This window comes from Primulina tabacum, chromosome 6 (genome assembly GCF_025594145.1).
Source record: "Primulina tabacum isolate GXHZ01 chromosome 6, ASM2559414v2, whole genome shotgun sequence".
NCBI classification, from domain to species: domain Eukaryota; kingdom Viridiplantae; phylum Streptophyta; class Magnoliopsida; order Lamiales; family Gesneriaceae; genus Primulina; species Primulina tabacum.
The window spans coordinates 16,423,987-16,448,370 of record NC_134555.1 but is presented as its reverse complement, the minus strand read 5'-3'; the positions used below and the strand labels follow the sequence as shown (position 1 = coordinate 16,448,370).

Here is a 24,384-nt window from a genome sequence, read left to right as displayed (position 1 = left end):
CTTTTTGTCAATTTGTTTCCACAACTTCAGCCTTTTCTTCCTTTGTAGAAAGACAGTCAAAAGTAAGAAAAGGTTGGTGAGTTGACAATTGTAACTTTCATTCTCGATCCTATGTACTTAAATGTTATCTCTCTAATCATTAATTTTATGTAGAATGAATTAAAGTAACTCAATGTCAAATTTATATTCATCCCTCACGTTTTGAAAGCAATTTCAAATTAATTCTCATCATTATTTATTTTTGCAGATAATAAGTCGTCTTTTTATGTTGTTTTGCCTAAATACCTTTTGGTTTATTTTACATAAAATTAATTCAAAGCTTTATTTTAACCAAATTAAATTTTATCTTGCGAACTCAAGTATTTTTATTTCAGATTTATACTTGGCACAAACTTGTATATTTATTAAACTAGGAATGTTCTAGTGCGATACATGTGGGTGACTAATAATGAAGAACATAATAATGAGATTTAGATAATGTTAAAATTTGTTTGAATAATATTTTTTTTATAAGCATTTATCAATCTAAATATATCAAAACACAATAAATAAAAATGAATCATGACAAAACAACTAATGTAACACCCTCGACTGATTTTATAAAATAACACTGCGGAATAATAAAAATTTACTTAGAGGAAAGAAGGATTTTAAAATTTTTTTGACATAAACACATTTTCAATATATACAATCAAAAGTATATACATGATCAAATAAGTGTTGCATCAAAATACACCCTCGACTGATTTTATAAAATAACACTGCGGAATAATAAAAATTTACTTAGAGGAAAGAAGGATTTTAAAATTTTCTTGACATAAAACATTTGCAATCACAAGTATATACATGATCAATCAAGTGTTGCATCAAAATACAAAATATCATTTTGATCTTGTCAAAAGCTAACAAAACATCTGTCTTCCTTCCATCTCTTGTATGCATATGACCTCGGCTCCATTCAACGTCCGGGCCCGTCACTCTTATCTGCATCACATGAAATAACTGAAATGAGTATAAAACTTAGCAAGTAAAACTCTTACATAACAATGTATACATATCATACTCTGTAAAACATGGCTTTGAAATCATTAAATAACATCTAACTCTTTAAACATGAATAATATAGTAGAACATGAACATAACGATGGTATTACTCTTTTCTCTGATGGATTGATATTTCAATAGTATCTCAGTCTCTGTACCTATATCCCATCGATATAAATCGATTACTCTGTTGGGATATAAGCATATGGTCGTTGATCAACTAATTGCATGCAATCTCTGAATATCTCTTTATCAATCCAATAAATCATTTGAACTCTCTCTTAGGCATTAAAACAAAGACTTTGAATACTCTATTCTTTTGTATTCCCTTTTACATAATTGAGACATAAAAATGCCTCTAATATACAACAAAGTGTATCAATACATAACATGAATCAAGTGGAAGGGAATACCATATTAAAACCATTGAAATACAATACATATACTTCATGTGAGCACAAGAAATGAATTCCACTTACAACCAATAGAAAGCTTGAATCTATTCTCTTGGTACAAAACCTACAACAATAAACCCTGTATTGCACCATCAACAACCTAATAATCAAACAACCATACCATAAAACCCATAAAACCAACACAATAATGAATCCCATAATTTCTCCAACACCATAATCCAAGAATAACTAAACCAAAAGCTTACCTTAGCTCCTTGAACCCACAATGATCTTGTTCTCACTTCAAATACCCAGCAAGAAGCTAAAATCAAAGGCACAAAAGTAAGAAAATGAGAACCCTAGCTCTCCTTGAGCTGAAGAACCGAGAAGTGCAAGGAAGAATGAGGAAAAATGAACCAACTCTTGTATTATATCACTTAAATCTCGAAACACGACTTCACTGTTCACCGACCGCGGGTGCGCTACACTTCTTATCGCGGGTGCGCTAGGCATGCTGAACAACTTCCGAAAATACAAAGGCGACGACCGCGGGTGCGCTCCTTTTCTACCGCGGGTGCGGTGGCTGCTCTGCCCAAACACCGCGGGTGCGGTCTCTTTTCCAGTGCGGGTGCACTGACTCTTCTGTCCAATCACCGCGGGTGCACTGCATAATGGACCGCGGGTGCACTCTCCTCTGTAGCCAACAAATATTCTTTGCAACTAAAATCGAATCGCAACTTCGCTTCTCCTCATAATTCGGCAACACTCTCAACATGAAAGTTGCACCTCTATGTCTTATCTAACCATTACAATTGACCTCATACCAATTGGCTCAACATACAAATTATCATGAATTAAATCGCAACGACGCTACACTATGACTACACACCATCTATAACCGACAATACTATAAATCATAATTCCAAATTCTTAACATCTAAACTATACTTAAGCTTAAACAAATAGTCCATAAACATAATAAATCTTAAATCGTACCGTTCACCAAGCTTGGATATTACAACTAAACTTGTTATTAAGTAATTTCAAATTTGGAGAGATATTTTAATACAAAATCAATGTCAAATTTATATTCTTTCCTCACGTTTTGAAAGCAATTTCAAATTAATTCAATGTGTCTATCATCATTTTTTTATCTTTGCAGCTAATAAGTCGCCTTTTTTAAGTTGTTTTGCCTAAATACCGTTTGGTTTGTTTTACATAAAATTAATTCAAAGCTTATTTTAACCAAATTAAATTTTATCTTTCAAACTCAAGTATTTTTATTTCAGTTTTATACTTGGCACAAACTTGTATATTTATTAAACTGGGAATGTTCTCGTGCGATGTACGTGGGTGACTAATCATGAAGAAGATAATAATGAGATTTAGACAATGTTCAAAATCGTTTGAATAACATCTTTTTTACAAGTGTTTATTAATCTAAATATATTAAAACACAAGAAATAAAAATGCATCATGACAAAACCACTAAACTTGTTATTAAGTAAAATAACAATTGTGTTTTTCGAACTTTTAATCCTTTGCGGATTTTGTTTAAATTTCTCAGTTTTTTAAGAATACATATTATAGATATTTACTATTATATCTGAATGAATCATTTGTAAATTAATATTGATGATTAATAATTTTATATTAAATAAAATTTTTTAATAATATCCTCAAATAAGTATGTATAGTAAAACACATATATAAATAAAATAATAAGAAATACTCACTTAAAAAAATATCATATGTAAAAAATTTAGTTTCTAACAAATGATATAAATTATCATTATAATTCATATATATTATAAGGATTATCTTATTTAAAAAAATTATAAGAATTATCTCATAAATTTAATACAAGAGTAGAAAGTAATTTTTATTCTTTTTAATTTATCATTAATTTCTCTTTCTCTGAATAAAGTTGAAATAAATCAAACTAATCAAAATTGCAAATAAAATAAAATAATAGAAAAATTTGCAAAAAATCATACATGCTTTCAATGTTCATTTTCATTGGAAATAGACCAAAAAAAAAAATAACATTTTCTGACATGTATAGAAAAGTGTAAGCTTGATATATATATTGAGACATTAATTAAATATCACAGTTTGTGAAATTAAAAATAAAATAAAGTATCATATTATAATATTTGATAATATTTGACGTCAATTCAATTAAAATAATGAAATAAAATTATTCTCATTTCCAATCTCGATCCTTAAATAAGAAAATTGAGATGTCACATAAATAAATAAATAAAACATTAATTAAGTAATTGTGGGAAAAAAATAACTAAGTAAATTGACAAATCAAACTCATATATTTATATGTATATGTATATAGAATATATAGATATAGACATAGAATATAGATATAGATACAGAATATAGATTAAAATTATATGGACTATCTTACTTATGAGAAAATTGTTAAATAGATTTATTTTTGAAAATTAAGTATGTAGGAATATTATAGATTTTAGAGTTTGACAAATTAATCCACAATGGAACTGAAGAATCCAACTGATCGAAAAGATGCACAATCGTAACTGAAGATTTCTTTTGGAACTGAACTGAAAACCTTATTAACTGAAGATTTCGTAACTGATAGGACATTAGTTACAACTGATAATGCCCAGCTGAACTGATCGACTGATCTGTTGACTTCTAATCAGTTGATCACGTCACCAATTAAAAGATCAGCATATAGACTAACAAGTCGTACCAAAGCAGAACAGTTGTATCAAAACAGAACAGTCTGAATACCTTGTACTACTGTCAGATAAAGCTACTACACGACGATTCAATGGATATTTGTCATTAAATGCATTCAATATGACCGTTGAGATCGAAGAATATATATAGCTGATCGAATCTGTTAAAGAAAAATGACCGAAAATAAGCGAACAAACGAAGCAATCAGTCAATTGCGATTCATTTCACGATGTATATTCTCAAGTTTACAGATCACACATCTAAGCTCTAAGTTTATTGTATTTGTCAGTAGCATTCAGGCTACCAGTTAGAGCATCTTTCAGTTTATAACTGTATAAGAGTTGTTAGAATAAGAGTTTTCAGTTAGGCAGTATGTATGACTAACAGAAGTGGATTATTACAATTTGTTGTAATATATCAAAGTCTTTTATTGAAATCGTATCCTCGTGATAGAAGGGGTGACGTAAGAGCATTTGAAGTTTCCGAACATGGAGTTTTCACCCGAAACGATGGCTGAAATCATATCCATTTTTTTCAACCAATGGACTCTGATATCATCTCCCTTCAGATGAAAGTGAAGAATTTGGAGATGGACAAGCAATTACATATTCCAATGCATGCTAGTGGTTCAAAATCAGCTGAGGAAGAAACTCTAACTGAGTCATTTGTTGAGGACTTTCAAATTGAAATAGCAGAGGAGCAGCTGATGGCTCCAGCTGAAACATATTCAATTGTGGTTCAACCAGTTGAACCAGTTTCAGAAGTCCATCTTTCTCTCTCAACCGATGAACAACCATCCTCATCTACAACATTGATTATCTTACCGATCTCTGCACCAGCAATGAAGCCATCTACATATTCTAAAAAAGATCTGACACTGGAAAATGTAGATGATCTGCACAATCAGTTTTCGAGGATATTCAAATGGAGTTCAAAGTTGATTATGCTGATGACATTGTCAAACTTGTTGAAAATCAAGTTATGATATCAACAATAGAGACAGAAGTACAAACTGAAGCTGTTCAGTTAGCAACTGAACAAATAATCTCTCCCTCAACCCAGGAACAACCAGCTGCAACTACATTGCCATCTATCGATCAGCTGCTTCCTGATACCTTCTTTATGATAGAAGCCACTCTTCATATGTTTGCTGCTCAGATGAATACCAACAACTTATCAACAGGATCACCCTCCCAGACAGTCGGCTCAAGAAGCTACAGTGGAATAACTTGCAGCTGATATTGATCTATATGTTGCCCCAGGTCAGCTTGCTGTTGTGGAATTCTCTCAGAAGGGAAAAGGAAAAGAAAAAGTCCCTACTGAATCATTATCCCATGAATTACCACTAGGATATGATATATTGCCGGACACCATAGTGTCAGAACTAAAAAATCTTGGTTCACATATCAGCCAGATCAAATTAGCAAGATCAAATCTACTCAGTTTCTGCATTCTTGGAGTCTGGACACCTTAAAAGAACATACAATGAAAAACTTGAAGAAACTGACAAATGATGGAGTTGCTCTTTTCGATTCAGTTGAAAATTTTTAAAAAGAATCAGTTACAATTCCTACTATGTTCTCCTCACAAGAACAACTCAACAACCATATTGATTTTGTTAATACCAATCTATCTAAGAAGATTGACATAATGCAGAATCAGCTGACAGAGGTATTTGCTCAAGTTAGTTCAGCATTCCTCCTCTTTACAAAAATGCGAGTGTTGACAAAAAGGGGGAAGAACAAAAAACAGAGGCAGCAGGAGCAAGTAACAAGAAGAGAACTGAACCAAACAAGCCAACTGATAAAGGACCAACTGAGAAGAAGTCGAAGAAATAATTTCTTAGTGTCCTAAATTAGTAGATTAGTCTGGAGCCTTATTCTTTCAGTTGAAATGTTTGTATGAATATGTACTTATCATATATCATATGTCACAGTCAATTCATATCCCTCAAAATATTTCTTTTTGTTTTAAAATCATAAAATAGCATAACTTCCAAAAATAACATTTTAACAGTAGAAATTGCACAGCTTTACAATAAATCATAAAATACGTATTATGATCAAAATCATCATTTTAAATCATATAATATCATTTAACATGCATTATGATCCTTCGGGACGCTGCCAATATTTTATGTATTTTCTTAAGTGTAAAATTACAGTTTTGCCCATGGACGTAAAAATTCTCGAATTTATCTTTTTCTCACTTTTAATGACATGAGATTATTTTAAATAATTATTTAAGCTTAAATATAATTTTCCGTAATTTTATCCCGCTTAAAACTAGGCGTTTCAATTAATTCTTAAAATAACGTTTCATGAGGCGATTAAATCCCGGATAAATCCAAAAGTCCATATGATCCCAAATTTTGAACATAACATTTTTATTATTTATTCTACTATTGTGAGCCATGAACCACACTCGTGGACCCATGGTTCCAATTTTAGTCTTTTAATTTTTGAAATTGACACATATAAGGACACACCGAGCCATCTCCTAAAATACTCGAGCCATGGTCGAGCCGCCTCGAGCCAAACCCAAGCCAACCCACCTAGGCACCCTCATGACCAAGCCCAGCCCAAAAAACCATCCCCTAGCTCGCTCAAACTATCCTGGAACCGAGACCATGTACTGCATGTGTGTGTGCGTGAGTTTCCCTTGAGTAATAGGACTCCTATCTAGTCTAGGACTCTTCCAGCCCTTAACCATCGAGCCCACTTGACACTAGCCGTCCCTGGACTATGCCCAGACCCTACCCAGACCGGCCCTTACCCTGGAACCCCAAGCATGAAGCACCTGAATCAGGAAACAACTTGCGCGTTCCCTTGCTGCCATGCGGTTCCCTCGTTTAGCTCAAGCTAGCAGCGAGCCCACCACTCCAACCCATGGCCCGACCCCTGCCCATCATCCTAGGACCCTGATGGATCACCTAGCTCGCCCCCAGATTGAGCCACCCTCTGAAAACTCTCGGCCAACCCCCTGAAACCTGTGCGTGAAGAGTCTCTTCAAGCAAGGACTCTTCCAGCCCACCTAGCGCGAGCCCTAGCCCCCTAGGACTCTACCAAGCCCTCGCCCCTGACCCTCCTCGAACCCCAGCCAGCCCTGGCCAAGCCCCAAGGCCCCATGCAAAGCCACCGAGTTCCTTGACTTGTGCAACAAACACAAACTCACAGTTCCTTCTCCTGTTGCTGCCCACGGTTCCAGCTTGTTATTCCTTTTAAAAATTTTCATGTTTGTTCATATTTTATAATATTTTATCATGTATTGGCAGCGTGTCCGTTGGGTTCATAACGATTCTTTTAAAACAAGCGAGAAATCGTAAAAACGTCGAAAATACGTATCATACCGCAAAATAATCGAACCCACATATTTTTCATGCATAATCAATTAAAGCACACATATTATGATTCTTATGATGTTTAAAAGAGTTTAAGAACGTGTCTTTGTGTTTAAAACGCTTGAATATACGATCTTTGGCGAGGTTGAGACGTTGGACGACCGGACGACGAAGAACACATACTTTTCTTCTCCCCAAATTTTTGAAAATACTTGGTGTGTGTGCAAAGTGTATCTAGGCTGAATTGGGGTGATAAAAGACCTAGGTTTAGTTATTTATAATTTAATTAACAAGTTAAATGGGCTTTGGTTTTGGGCTTACAAGCTTAAGGGTAATTGAGCCTTCTTTAAATCATTAAATTGGGCCCAATAATACTTAATTAATTAAATAATAAAATTTTATAAAATAAGTTCCCATAAAATAATATTTTTGATCTTTTAAAACTCCTTGTTTGCCCAAAATCGGCTTCCCGGGAAAAATCGAGCTCGACTCGTAAAATAATTCGAACTCCAACATTTTTAGGGAAATTAAATCATATTAGGAAGCCCTGTCATTATTTAATGAAAAATAAATATTCTTGTCTTGGTCGTCTCCGGTCTCCTTTCCACTGCCTATTATTAATATTCGGGTAAAATCTTTAATTCATGTAAATATGTCATATTATCATTTAGTTATGTAATCGTGCATTAATCATATAATAAATATCATGCTAGCATTTAAAATCAATTAAATAAAATAATTAAGCAATTAAAACAATTTTGCATGCATGTGGTTTACGTAGGTTTGTTTTTCGGACTTTACAGATCGGCTGATCATTTGAATTCTAATCAGTTGGCCATATCATCAGTTAAAAGATCAACAAATAAACTGACAGATCGTACCAAAGCAAAACAGTTGTATCAGAACAGAACAGTCTGAGTACCTCGTACTACTGTCTGATAAAGCTACTACACGACGATTTAACGAATATTTGTCAGTAAATGGTCATTAAATGCATTCAATACGACCGTTGAGATCGAATACTATATATAGTTGATCGAATTAGTTAAAGAAAGTTAGTGACTGAAAATAAGTGAACACACGAAGAAATCAATCAATTGTGATTCACTTCACGAAGTATATTCTTAAATTTAGAGGTCGTGCATCTAAGCTCTAAGATTATTGTATTTATCATTAGCATTCAGGCTACCAATTAGAGTATCTTTCAGTTTATAACTGTATAAGAGTTGTTAGACTATGAGTTTCAGTTTGGCAAAATGTTAGACCAACTGAGTGGATTATTAAATTTGTTGTAATATATCAAAGTCTTTTAGTGAAATCATATATCTGTGATAGAAAGGGTGACATATGAGTATTTGAAGTCTCTGAACATCTAGAAAAATTTGATGTTTTCATTTCAGTTTATACGAAGTATTTAATCTATATCCCAGTCTTATTCAGCACCGCTTTCAGTTGACTGATATATATCAACAAACAAGATTCTAGGATCAGTTTCTCAAAGAACTTATTTGTATTTCAGAAAAGAACTCATAAATTCGAAGTGTTTATTCAACCTCTCATTCTAAACACTTTAGCTATTTTAACCGATCCTAACAAAGTAGATGCAAAAATAAAATTTAATTTTACAAATGTAAATATTTAAATTTATTTTATGTTAATAAATTAACCAAATGGTATTTAAGTAAAACAATTAACAGACAACTAATTGGCCAAAAAAAAAAGTGATGAAAGATGAAATTAAAGCAATTTGAAAGATCGGAAATGAATTTGACATTGTTTTCAAACGTGAGGGATGAATATAAATGTTATGGGATTTACTCGGTATGCGTCCAGATAGTATTTGTTATGAGTTCCCTTTAAAATAAGAAAGAGATTAAATTGTGGTTGCATATATGTTAGCATGAAGTATTTACCGTTTGCCCATGAATTATAGCTCGTGGTAATAATACAATTCAAGCCTTGTTGTATCAAACAGAAACAATTATAGGAACCAACAATTTTCCTCTCAATCGTTTTACTATTTGCAATCAATGGTAATCAAACTCATAAAATTGACTCTAATATTAATTGTTATGATCAAGCATTTGCCATAATGTCAAAAGTTTTTTAAATTAAATAATTTCATGTGAAAATTTTAGAGATTATATTAAAATTAAAACCACTTAAATTTTTTTTTTATAATAGTTCATTTAAAAATTTTAAAAGATAGATAATGACAAAAAAAATTTATTAGGATATGATAGTTATAAATAAATAAAATATTGAAATAGGTTTCCATTATTTTTTTAATGAAATAAAAGTGAACAGTTTTGTAATTTCGATATTTTATTTATAAAAAAACATAAAATGACACCGAATTTATTCTCAACTTTAATAATACAGGAAGTATATATTTTGATAGAACTAATCACTTTAGGTTGTGTTTATATAGATGAATTTCAAATATATTCAAATGTTTTTTTTTTATTTTAGGAAAACAAGAAAATTCACACTTCCATATTTAATCAGTGTTTCATGTTAATCCTGATATATTTCAATTTCTTCCAATAATTGAGACTATTGAAATTCATTATAAGTTGTGTAAATAAGTTATGAATCAAAGTTTTATCTTAACAATAAAAATATATTTGAAATCCATGGATTTCAAATTCATTCGTCTATTTGTAACATTGGTTTCACTTTCTTTTTTTTTTTAATATTTCCAAAATTTTTCGGAATCCACAGATTTCAAATTTATTCATCTATTTGTAACCTTGGTTTCACTTTCTTTTTTTCTCTTCTTTTTGGATACTTCCAAATTTTTTTGAAAATAATAATAACAAGTGCTATTTCGATAGGTTATCGGGTTGTGGTTATTTAAAACAGTAGGGGGGGAGGGAGGCGGACAACTTTTTTGGGGTTCAATGATACATTTGCGCGGGAAAAAACAAGCAGGAATATTAGCGGCGCCGAACTGCCGATTATTGCCGCCGGTTTCTTCGAGAATGAAGAGATGGAATTCCCAGCATTTCCGTATGAACCCTACTCTATTCAACTGGATTTCATGAAATTCCTTTACCAATCCCTCGACAGAGGCGGCATTTCCATGCTCGAAAGCCCCACAGGTGTATTTTGCTCGTCTCCTTGCATGATTATAACGTTTTACTATTTCGATGTTTTTCCCCGTTTTTATTTTGGTTTAGTGGTTGTTTGAATTTTGATTGAGCTGTATAGGGACTGGGAAAACGCTAAGCATGATCTGCAGTTCACTGCAATGGCTTGTTGATAGAAAGAATCTGGATGATTCTAAATGTAATGAGATGGAGGAACAGGGTGATGGAACTGGTGTGGATAATGATGAACCTGATTGGATGAGAACTTTTGTTCCAAATAAAGAAGTTGATCCACCATTAAGTGATAATAAGAAAGGAAATAGAAAAAATGGGGTGTGTTTAAATGGGAAGCGGATTAAAAGGGACAAGAAAGAATTTACCAGGGATTTATTTAATCCTGGTGTAGCAGATGAAGTGGAGGGAAACAACAGTATCAAGGAGGTGACAATTTGTAATACAAAAGGTGAAGTTGACGAAGTGGTTGAGGCAGAGTTTTTGTTGCAAGAATATGATAGTGGAAGAGAAGATGGTGGAATATTAAAAAGAACAAACAGCGAGGTAGATGTTTTGTCAAGTGAGGATGAAGAGGAGGCAAATGGGCTGGGTCAGGAGGAAGAGGTGACAAGTATGAAGATTTATTTCTGTAGTCGGACACATTCACAGCTTTCACAGTTCATCTCAGAGTTGAGAAAGACCAAATTTGCCAGCGAGTTGAAGGTTGTTTGCTTGGGTTCTAGGAAGAATTTATGCATTAATGAAGGTAGGAGAATCAATTATCTAATTGTTATTGAGTTGGATAGCATACATGGCTGTAGAATGTAATGGTTATTGAACTTTACTTTCAGAGGTGCTGAAGTTAGGGAACTCCACTCGCATAAATGAGAGGTGCTCGGAGCTCCAAAAAAAAAAGAAGGATGAAGCTTCTAAAATGAAGGTACAGGTAACCTCGACTTAACCATTATTCTCTGCATTGGATTGTATGCAAAATTTCTTATGATTGTGTTGTTTTCTTTTTCACTTGATAGTGGTTCAATTGTTCTTTTATGTTCGTTGAAGAGATAAGAGTCATATTTTTCTCATGACACAATGGCTTTATTCTGTAGTATCATTTGCATTTTTTGAATTTTTTTAATGTCTCTTACAAAATACGGTAAAGGTTCATAACAAAGGTAATTACGCTTTTGTTGCCATATATATTTTTTTAAGTACACATCATAATTATCTGTGCAATTGCATATCATCTCAATTACACAATATGTTATGCGCAATGAGAACAGCTTGGAGAATTGCCTTTTTTGTGATATGCTCTATTTAGAATTTCTTGAGCATAAACCTGTCAGGTATAGTCACAAAGAGCTGACCTGAAGCACTTTCCTAGAGTAAGTGTATACTTCAGGCTGAAAAAGTGTATATTCCAGGCCATATTTACATCCACCGTCAAGAATTAATCCAGTTTTGGAACATATTTTCCTTGGCAGACCTAACACTGTCTGAAACCTGTTTTTAAAATGTTTTTGGTTGTATCTTGGAAAAGCACTAACTTTCTAATAACTATGGGGATTGTTGACTTGTTTGCAATATTGTAACACAATATGAAGGCAAATATGAAGGAAGAATAAATTTCAGTATGTTTTATTCATTAGTCATATAACATATATATACAGACTTTTAGTCTTATCTTAGGAAAGTAGACTAATCAAATCCCTACAATCAAGGTAAATCATTAATCAAACCCAAACAATCAAGGTAAATCATATCTACATATTTCTTATTTCTATCATAGACATTGATCATGACCAGTTTGTTACAAGATAATCGACCCGAACTCCATTTAAAGCTTTTGTGAAGATATCTCTCAGTTATCTAGTGTCTTCGCATATCATGTAGTGATCAAACCTACCCGAATCATTTCACGAGCGAATTGACAATCGATTTCAATATGATTCGTTCGTTCATGAAATATGGGATTGGAAGCGATATGTAAAGCTGCTTGGTTATCACACCACAATTTTGCTGGTATTGAGGTTTTAAGACCTACTTCGGTCAGAAGCTGAAATATCTACATTATCTAACATACAGCTTTCGCCATAGCTATATGTTCTGATTCTGCACTCGATCGTGAGACCACATTTTGCTTCTCACTTTTCCATGAAACTAGATTTCCCTCAATGAAGACACAATAATCAGATGTAGATTTTCGATCATCCTTGCATCATGCCTAGTTAGAATCTGAAAAACACTCAACCTTAGTATGACCATGATTGTTATAAAAGATACCTCGTCCAGGTGCTCGTTTCAAATAACATAAATTAGTTCAACAGCTGCCCAATGATTAACTGTTGGAGAAGCCATATACTGACTTACAAAGCTGACTGAATATGCGGTATTTGGACGAGTCATAATGAGATAATTTAACTTTCCAACCAATTTTCTATACCTCTCGGGATTCTCAATGATTCACCATCTTTTGTGATCTGCAAATTAGGAATCATTGGAGTACTATATGGTTTAGCCTCCAATTTTCCTGTTTCAGACAATGAGTCAAGTACATATTTCCTTCGGCATAAGAAGATTAATTTCTTACTTTTTGTTAGCTCAACACCCAAGTAATATTTTAAAATCCCTAGATCCTTTGTATGAAACAGGCTGTGATGAAAGGATTTAAGAGATGAAATACCTGCAATATCATTTCCAATAATGAAAATATCGTCCACATATACAACCAACATAATTATACCTACTGCAAATTGTTTGTAGAACACAAAATGATCGACTTGGTTTTCTCCATTCCAAACTGCTCAACTACCTCGCTAAATTTGCCAACCAGGCCCCAGGGCTTTGTTTCAAACCATATAAGGATTTTCGAAGGCGACATACTTTCCCATACTCCCCTTGAGCAACAAAGCCGGGTGGTGGCTCCATATAGACTTCCTCTTTAAAGTCACCATGAAGAAAAAAAATTTTGATGTCTAACTGATGTAAGGGCCAATTATGAGTGGCTGCCATATAAATAAATAACCTGACTGAAGTAAGTTTATCAACAGGAGAGCACATTTAAGAATAATCCACACCATAAGTTTGGGCATAGCCTTTAGCAACAAGGCGGGCTTTCAATCTAGCAATAGACCCATCAGGATTGACCTTAACAGTAAACACACATTTGCATCCTATTGGTGTTTTCTTACAGGTAATTTGGTCATAGCCCAAGCACCATTGTCACCCAAAGCATTCATCTCTTCAATCATAGCATTATGCCATCCTAGATGAGATAAAGCTTCATTAACAGTTTTAGGAGGAGATATAAAATCGAGAGATGCAATAAACGAGCATGAAGATAATGATAAGTGGTTATAAGACACAAAAGAAGACATTGGATGGGTACATTGACGTGTACCTTTGCAAAGAGCAATTGTTAGATCATTACTTGAAACTGGATGTACCGACGAACAAGCTGGTCCCGCACATGGGTTAGGAGGAAGACATCGCCGAGAATAAATCTGTTGTATGAGAGGCTTTACAATAACAAATTCTGTAAGATCGGAAATAGAGGATGTGACAGTATAGATTAACAAATCATCATCCCCCTTGACTAGGGCGATCTATAAACGGAAATAAAGATGTGGTTTCAAGAAAAGTAAAATCACCGGACACCAAATATTTGCTAAGATAGGACAGTAACATCTATATCTTCTTTGAACCCTATAATACCCAAGAAAAACACACTTTAGAGATTTGGGATCAAGTTTTGTGACGTAAGGACGAATATCCCTAACAAAGCAAGTACAACCAGATGTTCTAGGTTCAACATGAAACAATGGCTTAGTTGGAAAGAGAACATGGTAAAGAGACTTACCATAAAGAACAGGCGATGGCATACGATTAATTAGAAAACTGGTTGTGGAAATTGCATCCACCCAAAACCGTTTAGGATTTGGAATAACAAAGCTCTTGCATTTTCGAGAAGATGTATTCTTTCTCTCCGCAACCTCATTTTGAGAGGGTGTGTCTACACAAGAGGTTTGATGAAAAATGTTATGTTGAGTCATGTAAGTTTGAAAAGACTTTGATAAGTAGTCCTTAGCATTTTCACTTCGCAATATTTGTATAGGAATATGAAATTGAGTTTGAATCTCTACGTAAAAGGCAGAGAAATTAAAGAATAACTCAAAACGAGTCTTCGTTAAATATAACCATGTCATACAAGAATAATCGTCAACAAAAATAACAAAATATTTAAACCCACTTTTAGACATAACAAGAAAAGGCCCCCAAACATCTGAGTGAACTAATTCAAAAGGAGTGTTAGCTCATTTATTTATTCTTGGGTTGGAACTAAGATTATGGTGTTTAGCAAACTGACAAGAATCACAATCTAATGAGGATAGTCTATAAAATTGTGGACAAAGTTTCTTCAACATTGGGAGAAAATGATGACCCAACTGACAATGAGCTTCGAATGGGGTGGTTATTCAAGAACAGGTCCTGGACTTCAGTAATTGTGGATCAAGAATGTAGAGGCTCCCATACTCATGTCCTTTACCAATAATCTTCATAAACGGTAGTTTGTAAAGAATGAGACACAACAATTAAGAGCACGGGTGAGTTTGCTCACAAAAATTAAATTAAACGACAATTGAGGTAAGATTAAGACATAGTGTAAGGGAATTGAAGGAGTGGGAATAATTGTGCCAAACCCCTGAACATCAGAGGTTGACCCATCTGCTAAAGTAACTGTAGAAATAGAGGTATGTGACTGAAATGCAGAGATTAATTTAGAATTACATGTCATATGATCTGTGGCACCATAATCAATGACCAACTTGGTGGATGAGGAAACAAGACATGTATTTGGTTTACCTGACTCAATGATGGCAGTAACTGGTGGAGATTTTAATGATTCTTGGTATTGAGAGAATTTGGCATATTCATCAACGAACATCGTGACTGAAGTGTCATTGGTAGATGTGATGTATGCTGACTTTGTTTTATTATTCCGCAATTTCCTGTGATAATGTTTCATATGGCTCGGCTCATGACAATTGTGGCAAACAGTACCTTCGAATTCCTGTCCTTGAGTGTCAAGAATTTCGTCATAGTTGCTTGTCCCTACTCCTTGACCACCACTTTTGTCTTGTTGTCTTCCAGATTTCTTCCAGATTCAAATATGTTATTTCATACAACAAAAACATTATTAAATCCAACAGGTGGAGAATTATCTGTACGCAACACCTTACTAAATGTTTCTCGCAGAGATGAAATCTGAGAACTAGAGAGAATCTGATATTTGACATTTTCAAATTCATGAGAAAGCCTAGCCAAAAAACTCATTATTGTCATTTTCTCCCGTAGAGCTTGTTGTACTTTCACATCAGGTTTGAATGACAATAACATGTTAAGTTCTTTATAAGTCCTTTCAAACTCCATGAAACAGGTTGTAAGAGACCTATCTTGTTTTTCTGCACGATAAAAGGCTTTGCACCTCATAAATGCTTGAATTTTCATCTTTCCACAATACAAGAAATCTAGATATTCCTTCAGTTCTTTAACAAATTCACAGTGATTAATCAGACCAATTGCCTCACTGCCAATGAAATTTCGTATTAACCATGTTTGTTTTGACTCATATGTAGATGGGCTGTTAGGCTATTCATATCAATGCTCCACAGAAAAGACGAATAATCTTAATCCAATCAAGATAATTAGAGTAATTTAGTTTGTGTTCCGTGAATTTTGAGAACACAGAACAATGTTAGACACCACTACAGATTTCTTCTCTGTCATATCACTAAAGGGCAGTAAGAACAAAGGGAACAGACGATTAAATCTGAAATATCAAAAAAACTTTGAACCTGATGCACAAAAAGTCCCACACCTGAACAGATGCTGACTCAACCACGTATATGGGAGTAGTATATGGAGCAGGGCGAGTGGAATAGTGAAACCCGAAGAGATTTCCGGTGATAGACGTACCTTGACACGCCGACGACGTAGGACCCGAATTTGGGCGATGGCAGATCACAAAGCAGAGCTTCTTCCTATGCGGACGGTGAGAACAAATTGTCAATAAAATGAGTGACCAGATTTCCGTACCTCCCGCTATTTGTTTGTGCTCTCTGATACCATGTAAAAAAATATGAAGGCAAATAAAGAGGAAAAATACATTTCAATATGTCTTATTAATTGATCATATGCATATATATTATATATGGACTTTCTCGTATGTTAGAAAAGTAACTAATCAAATCCCTAAATCATATCTACATATTTCCCATTTCTATATACAATCTATAACACATATCAAACAATATCTGAGTAATGGAATTGTACAAGTGAATAATAATAATTTCTTGATTGAAGTTGTTCTGCTGGTAATCAGAAGCTGGGAGCTGAAAAAGGGGTTCGTTGCAAAAAGGCGTCTTTTGGATGTCCAATGCTGAGAAGACGTAAAACTGAGGAGTTTAAAAATGTAGTTATTCAACAGGAACCTCTGGATATTGAGGATCTTGTTCATATTGGACTCAACATAGGAAGTTGCCCTTATTATGGTTCGAGAAAAATTATGCCTACAGCTGATCTTGTGGTTCTTCCTTACCAATCTCTTCTTTCAAAATCATCACGTGAATCATTGGGTTTAAGTTTGAAGAATAGCGTCGTTATCATGGATGAAGCTCATAATCTGGCAGACACTCTCATAAGTATGTATGATGCCAAAATTACTTTGCACCAGGTAAATTAGTAATTTTAAATTCTGCTGTTATTACTCTAAATGTTACAGAAGTTCAAGGTCTAAGCATAAGTTTGACAGTTTCCTCTCCTCCTCAGTTGACCCATTTGAGGGTTCTCTTGGACGGCTATTTCAAACGATTTTGCAATCTCCTAGGACCCGGGAACAGAAGATATATTCAGATATTGATGGTTCTTACTCGGGCATTTTCAAGAGTATTATGTGACGATATAAAGGTTGTTAACAATGTCCATGTTTTGTCTAATATTGAGGACCGTGAAGGGGCTTTTGATTCTTCAATGGCTATGAATGAATTTCTGTTTGCTTTAAACATTGACAACATAAACCTGGTCAAACTGTTGCGATATATTAAAGAGAGCAACATAATTTACAAGGTGATACCTTTATTATTCCTCCATCAATATTTGTCTTTTTGTCGCATGTGATGTTCTGAACTTTGAAATATTTCTTGTTCTCTCAGGTCAGTGGATATGGAGATAAAATATCCTTCTATCAAAAAGGTGCTACAGTTACTAATGGGGAAGCAATTAGTGGAGACAGTGCAATATCTGGATTTAGAGCATTAGCGGACATGCTATTCTCTTTGACAAATAATGACAGTGATGGAAAAGTGATAATCTCTAGACAGAGGCTGACATGCAATGGGCAAGAAGGAGGTTATATTAAGTATGTGATGCTCACAGGGGAGAGAATATTTTCTCAGGTTTGCCAGGTTTTTTCCGTGTTGCATTCTAATATGCTTCTAGTTCAATTTTCATCCATGCGGTTATTAATTATAGGTAGTTCATCAAGCTCAAGCTGTCATTTTGGCTGGAGGGACATTGCAACCTATTGAGGAGACAAAGGAAAGACTTTTTCCTTCGCTGCCACGAGATCAGTTGCGGTTCTTTTCATGTGGTCATATAATTCCATCGGAGAATATTTTACCTATTGCTGTTAAGCACGGGCCTTCTGGCCAGCCACTTGATTTTAGCTTCAAATGCAGAAGCTCACCGACCATGGTGAGAAATCTAGAATGCTTTATCCTTCATTTCCTCAGATTGCTACGAAGTTACTAATTAAACCAAACACACCAGCAGCATTATTTTACACTAAAAAATAAGATGAACGACAGGACAAATGGGTTTTTCTGCTGCTTATTTCATACATCAAATAAAAAATTGCAGAAGGTAATATTAGTTGTTCTGGAAATGGTGATCACAAATAGCTAAATCCAATGTTACCGATGTCCAAAAGAAAAACTGAAAGAAATAGAATTTTGAAATTCTTCTCTGCATGTTTTAATGTCCCCTCCACATTTTTGGAATTCTGAAATTCTTCTCTGCATGTTTTAAGTCGAGTAGGCCTCCAGCTTGTTGGTTATCTTTTTGACACGCATTCCACGGCCCAATCAAATTCCATTAGTGGGGTCTAGATCCTGTTCATCGTTTCCAACCCCCAGTATTTTCCTCCTAGGCACACTTCAAGTTCATCAAATCCTGATACGTATCATGATAATGTCATTATAATGGTAGACAAAGAATGAGGCTTGGCTAACCTGCCTAATGCTACGGAAACAATTTTGTTTTGTCCTCATTTAATTATTTATGTTATTAACACGTGCATATGCTTATGAAATTCCATCATATAGCCTCAGTATTGAATCATACTAGATCCCATTAGCGTTATAATCACATATAAGACAAACTGAGGTTTGAATGCAAATTTTGTTATTTATTCACTTCTATGCTTCTGACGATTAACTACTTCCTTTTGTTTTGAATCACAGATTGAGGAACTAGGTCTTCTACTAGCTAATCTAGTGACAATTGTTCCGGAAGGTGTAGTTGCATTCTTCTCGTCCTTTGACTATGAGGGCAGGGTCTATGATGCATGGAAAGCATCCGGAATCCTCTCAAGAATTATGAAGAAGAAGCGTGTTTTTAGAGAGCCCAGAAAAAATTCAGATGTTGAAGCTGTCTTGAGAGAATACAAAGAAACTATTTATGCATTACCCAGCAGTGATCCCATAGCTTGCAATGGAGCAATTCTCCTTGCAGTTGTGGGAGGTAAGATATCCGAAGGCATCAACTTTGCTGATGGGACAGGCAGATGCATAGTAATGGTTGGATTGCCATATCCCAATCCATCAGACATTGAGTTGATAGAGAGGGTGAAGCATATTGAAGGTTTTGAGACGACAACTCCATGCAAAAATGCCAGGTCTTCTTTTTATAATGAAAGCCTTGACATGGACGTTGAGACAGGTTTTCACATCCTTAAACGGTGCAAAGGCAGAGGAAAAGATTATTATGAAAATCTTTGCATGAAAGCTGTAAATCAATCAATTGGTTAGTTGCATCATAAAATTTGTGATCATATGTTAGTTTATGTTACTAGTTTTGATTTGTTCACCGTGATTCCTATGTTTTAGGCAGAGCTATTCGGCATGTAAATGACTATGCAGCAATCTTATTGGTGGATGCACGTTATGCCTCAGATTCCAACCAAAGAAACTTTGCGCACTCGACTGAAAAGCTAGCGCAATGGATAAAAAGCCATCTCATTACAAGAACCAAGAACTATGGAGAAGTTCACAGGCTGCTGCACCAGTTCTTCAGATTCCATAAAAACAAGGAAGCAACTAGCAAAGAGTTTAACGACAAAAGCTGAATCTTAACAAAAAGGGTATGCCAAAGGCATCTTCCATGCTACGTTTATTCAAAATATATCAAATATACCGATTATTTACTTATAAACAGTTAAAATTAGGTTCACTCATTAGTGAAGATAGGCATGAACTAATGTTAGATACTTGCCAATTAAGGTCATTGTATGCTGTGTAAAAGTTACTCCACTGAGTTAAAATGGCCCTTATTTTAGTTTGAACAGTATTAGTCCATTGTATGTATTTATTCAATCCTTTTCAATTACTTGATGTACTAATTATATATTTAAATGTAGTCAAGATATATATTGACATGCATAATATATCTTCTTAAAAACCCGAGGATCCAAACAACTTTCCCATATAAATATTAATCACTCCATCCCACTGAACATGTATGTTTATTTGTTATTTCAAATATATTAAGAATATCATTATATGATATATCTGTTTTAAAAAGTAAGATCCAAACAAATTTCTCAAAAATGTTACTCCATATCAACATATATGTTTTTTTTCACATAGATTAAGTAATATCATATGAATAGTCAATTATACAAACAAATTTTATTTTTTATCTTTATTTAATGAGTGTTTTAAAATATATAAAAAAAATCGTTGAATTATCTAATGTATTTTATAACGTGTATATCTATATATTATATACCTATAAAAGTGTTTTTTCAATTGTGAACGGACATAATTATCCTTCACATATTAGTAAAAGAATAGAAGAAATACTTATCAAATCATTATATATTTGATACAGGTGAGAAATAGTATGATTTTCTATAATTCCTTCCTCATTGGTAGAAACTCAACAAGCATCAATATTAATTGCAAGAACTTAAATATATAGATGTATAAGCATTAAATATGAAATGAAGATACTAAACAATAATCACAGGGGCCCTATTGGACTCAAATGGAAGCATTCTCTAGCCTATGGCCCCTAAGTTCTTCCATTCAGTCATTTTAGGCCCCAATTTGTCAAAAATGGCAAAAGAAACTTGGGTTGCATGATCTCGTGAACTTTTTGCCAGTTTCCACTCTACGACATGTTTTTAATAAATGAAATCAGATGTCAAAACATCATGCAACAGATCCATTTATGGACCAGAACAAAATATAAAACAGATCCATGAATCATTTAGGTTTTAATCATGATGCTTAAATCAAACCTCATTCCTAGCACTATTTACCTTTTTCCTCTCGATCAATTAAGGATTTTAGAATGGAAAGACCATTATCAAATCAAGATAAACTCCGCGGCATAACATAAGTATGCCAATAAAAATTCGTGCAGGTTCACAATGAATACTGGTGATACCCCCATAAGGATCCGGGTCGTCTTTAACCCGGTTTATTAAATGGGAAGCCCAGATCATAGCCAGCTTCCCGGGCATTCCATTTCTTCCCGGGCCATCATCATAGCCCGGGCTCTCATGCAAGCTCCCGGGAACTTTCTACTCGGGCTACCTCGAGAAGCGCACCATACTCGAGTGTATCGGTATGGGCATTCTTATCTGTCAGAACTACAGGGGTTTGGCGTGTCAGAGAAGCTATCAGAGGTAGGGTGGCTTGACAGAAAGTCAACATCAAAGGCTATGAGTGGTAGGTGTACACGAAAGTCGAAGTAATCACGATATTTCCTCCTATAAATAGCAGGTATGTTTCTCATTTAAAGTGGGGGAAAAATCCTGAGCATCGGCACTCACATATATTCGCACATATATCGCCATTTTCTCTCATCTTCAACCTGCTGACTTAAGCATCGGAGTGGCCACGCCGGACACCCCTCCGGCGCCCATTCACGAGTTCCTTTTATTGTGTGCAGGTCACGATCGAAGTCATCTACTTTGCTCATTTTCCTAAACAACACTATAAATTATTGATTTGGTCCGTTGGAGCCCCGTACCCGGCTCACCCATTTTAACGGGATCACATCATTGGCGCCGTCTGTGGGAACTTGAGCTCAAGACGTAGATATGGTTTCCATTCAAAAGTAAGTCCGACCAACTCGACACACAGATCTTATATGTGGATTTCATATGGGCTCAAAGCTCAGCAGCTATCCCTGATTGGCATGAAGATCATTTACTATGCACTCAGTAGCATACAGCTATATTAGTCACCTAATTTAGCTCAACCAGAGAAGTTTCACTCTACCGGAAATGAATTCGGATTCAATATTCCAGGTTAGTGATTTGATTTTTAATAAAACTAGTATAGCAGGAGGAGCAAAAAGGTTGAAAGTCCGGGAGACACGAGGCCCCGGCACATTATCTAAGCCCAGGGCACTACACCCTGGCTCGGGGCTCCGCACCTCGACCACTCCCAAGTCCCGGGACATGCTCCCCGGCCCAAGGCTCCGCCCCTTGGTTATTCATAAGCCCAAGGAACTACACCCTAGCTCGGGGCTCCGCACCTCGATAACTCCCAAGTCCCGGGACATGCTCCCCGGCCCAAGGCTCCGCACCTTGGTTATTCATAAGCCCAGGGCACTACACTATGGCTCGGGGCTCCGCACCTCGACCATTCCCAAGTCCCGGGACATGCTCCCCGGTCCAAGGCTCCGCACCTTGGTTATTCATAAGCCCAGGGCACTACACCCTGGCTCGGGGCTCCGCACCTCGACCACTCCCAAGTCCCGGGACATGCTCCCCGGCCCAAGGCTCCGCACCTTGGTTATTCATAAGCCCAGGGCAATACACCCTGGCTCGGGGCTCCACACCTCGACCATTCTCAAGTCCCGGGACATGTTCCCCGGCCCAAGGCTCCGCACCTTGGTTATTCATAAGCCCAGGGCACTACACCCTGGCTCGGGGCTCCGCACCTCGACCATTCCCAAGTCCCGGGACATGCTCCCCGGCCCAAGGCTCCGCACCTTGGTTATTCATAAGCCCAGGGCACTACACCCTGGCTCGGGGCTCCGCACCTCGACCACTCCCAAGTCCCGGGACATGCTCCCCGGCCCAAGGCTCCACACCTTGGTTATTCATAAGCCCAGGGCACTACACCCTGGCTCGGGCTCCGCACCTCGATCATTCTCAAGTCCCGGGACATGCTCCCCGGCCCAAGGCTCCGCACCTTGGTTATTCATTAGCCCAGGGCACTACACCCTGGCTCGGGGCTCTGCACCTCGACCATTCTCAAGTCCCGGGACATGCTCCCCGGCCCAAGGCTCCGCACCTTGGTTATTCATAACCCCAGGGCACTACACCCTAGCTCGGGGCTCCGCACCTCGACCACTCCCAAGTCCCGGGACATGCTCCCCGGCCCAAGGCTCCGCACCTTGGTTATTCATAAGCCCAGGGCACTACACCCTGGCTCGGGGCTCCGCACCTCGACCACTCCCAAGTCCCGGGACATGCTCCCCGGCCCAAGGCTCCGCACCTTGGTTATTCATAAGCCCAGGGCACTACACCCTTGCTCGGGGCTCCGCACCTCGACCATTCTCAAGTCCCGGGACATGCTCCCCGGCCCAAGGCTCTGCACCTTGGTTATTCATAAGCCCAGGGCACTACACCCTGGCTCGGGGCTCCGCACCTCGACCACTCCCAAGTCCCGGGACATGCTCCCCGGCCCAAGGCTCCGCACCTTGGTTATTCATAAGCCCAGGGCACTACACCCTTGCTCGGAGCTCCACACCTCGACCATTCTCAAGTCCCGGGACATGCTCCTCGGCCCAAGGCTCCGCACCTTGGTTATTCAAAAGCCCAGGGCAGTACACCCTGGCTCGGAGCACCACACCTCGACCAATCTAAATCCCGGTATTTGCTTTCTTGCCCGATTTTCCCATTTTGGTTATATGCACCAATATCCGGGTTTAAGTTTGCTTACATCTGGGTCACTTACTGATTATGAGGCATTTTATTCATTATAAGGATCAAGATCCCGGGTACTCTTTTGAAGTTATCGGTTAAATCACAACACTTAGAAAATTTCCTAATTATTTTGTACACAAGAAATTATATTACTAGGGTCTTTGAAGATTTATCAGGATATGAATGCAAAAATGATAAAGGGAAAATGAAGATTTCATTAAAAAAAAGAAGGCCCAAAGGCCGAGGAATTACAAAAAAGAGCAGGAAAAAGAAGAGAAACGCAAGTACAAATCCTATTCTATGTCCGGGTGCGCGGACCCTGGCTGATCTTCTTCGTCCTCGGAGTCTTCTTTCTCCTCCTCCCCGGCCTTTGGAAGTGATGCAATGGCTAGCCTAAAGTCTGGGAAGTTAGACTTATCCTTAGGCAAGAGCCCGGCCTCTTCAAATTGTTTGCGACATTTGTTGAAACCAGTCTTGAAAAGAGGATAAGCCCGATCCTCAACTGCTGCCTTGAATTCTGGGGAGGTGAGGAAGGAGTTCTGAAGTTGCTCCCTCTTTCGCTCAGCCTCAGCC

General features: G+C 36.4%; 1 protein-coding gene across 3 annotated transcripts; it reads left to right on the top strand.

The window, feature by feature from the left end:
- Window positions 1–10,486: 10,486 nt before the first annotated feature.
- Window positions 10,487–20,236, top strand: LOC142548086 (uncharacterized). Of its 3 annotated transcripts, none has more exons than XM_075656446.1 (9): window positions 10,487–10,604; window positions 10,714–11,352; window positions 11,438–11,526; window positions 16,969–17,319; window positions 17,415–17,711; window positions 17,798–18,040; window positions 18,117–18,338; window positions 19,106–19,667; window positions 19,751–20,236. In XM_075656446.1, the coding sequence occupies exons 1-9, from the start codon at window positions 10,493–10,495 to the stop codon at window positions 19,987–19,989; spliced, it is 2,754 nt and encodes a 917-aa protein (XP_075512561.1). In that variant the 5' UTR covers window positions 10,487–10,492; the 3' UTR covers window positions 19,990–20,236. The 3 variants fall into 3 exon arrangements, with proteins under 3 accessions (XP_075512561.1, XP_075512559.1, XP_075512560.1); XM_075656444.1 differs by having other exon boundaries at window positions 10,488–10,604; window positions 11,438–11,532; XM_075656445.1 differs by having other exon boundaries at window positions 10,488–10,604; window positions 11,438–11,532; window positions 19,755–19,916.
- Window positions 20,237–24,384: the final 4,148 nt, after the last annotated feature.

Bases quoted from the DNA above. Each gene is read 5' to 3' on its own strand.
- LOC142548086 (XM_075656444.1), top strand. From the start codon at position 10,493: ATGGAATTCCCAGCATTTCCGTATGAACCCTACTCTATTCAACTGGAT. The intron at 11,353-11,437 runs GTAGGAGAATCA...CTTTACTTTCAG, and splicing joins GAATTTATGCATTAATGAAG to AGGTGCTGAAGTTAGGGAAC. The intron at 18,041-18,116 runs GTTTGCCAGGTT...TATTAATTATAG, and splicing joins GGGAGAGAATATTTTCTCAG to GTAGTTCATCAAGCTCAAGC.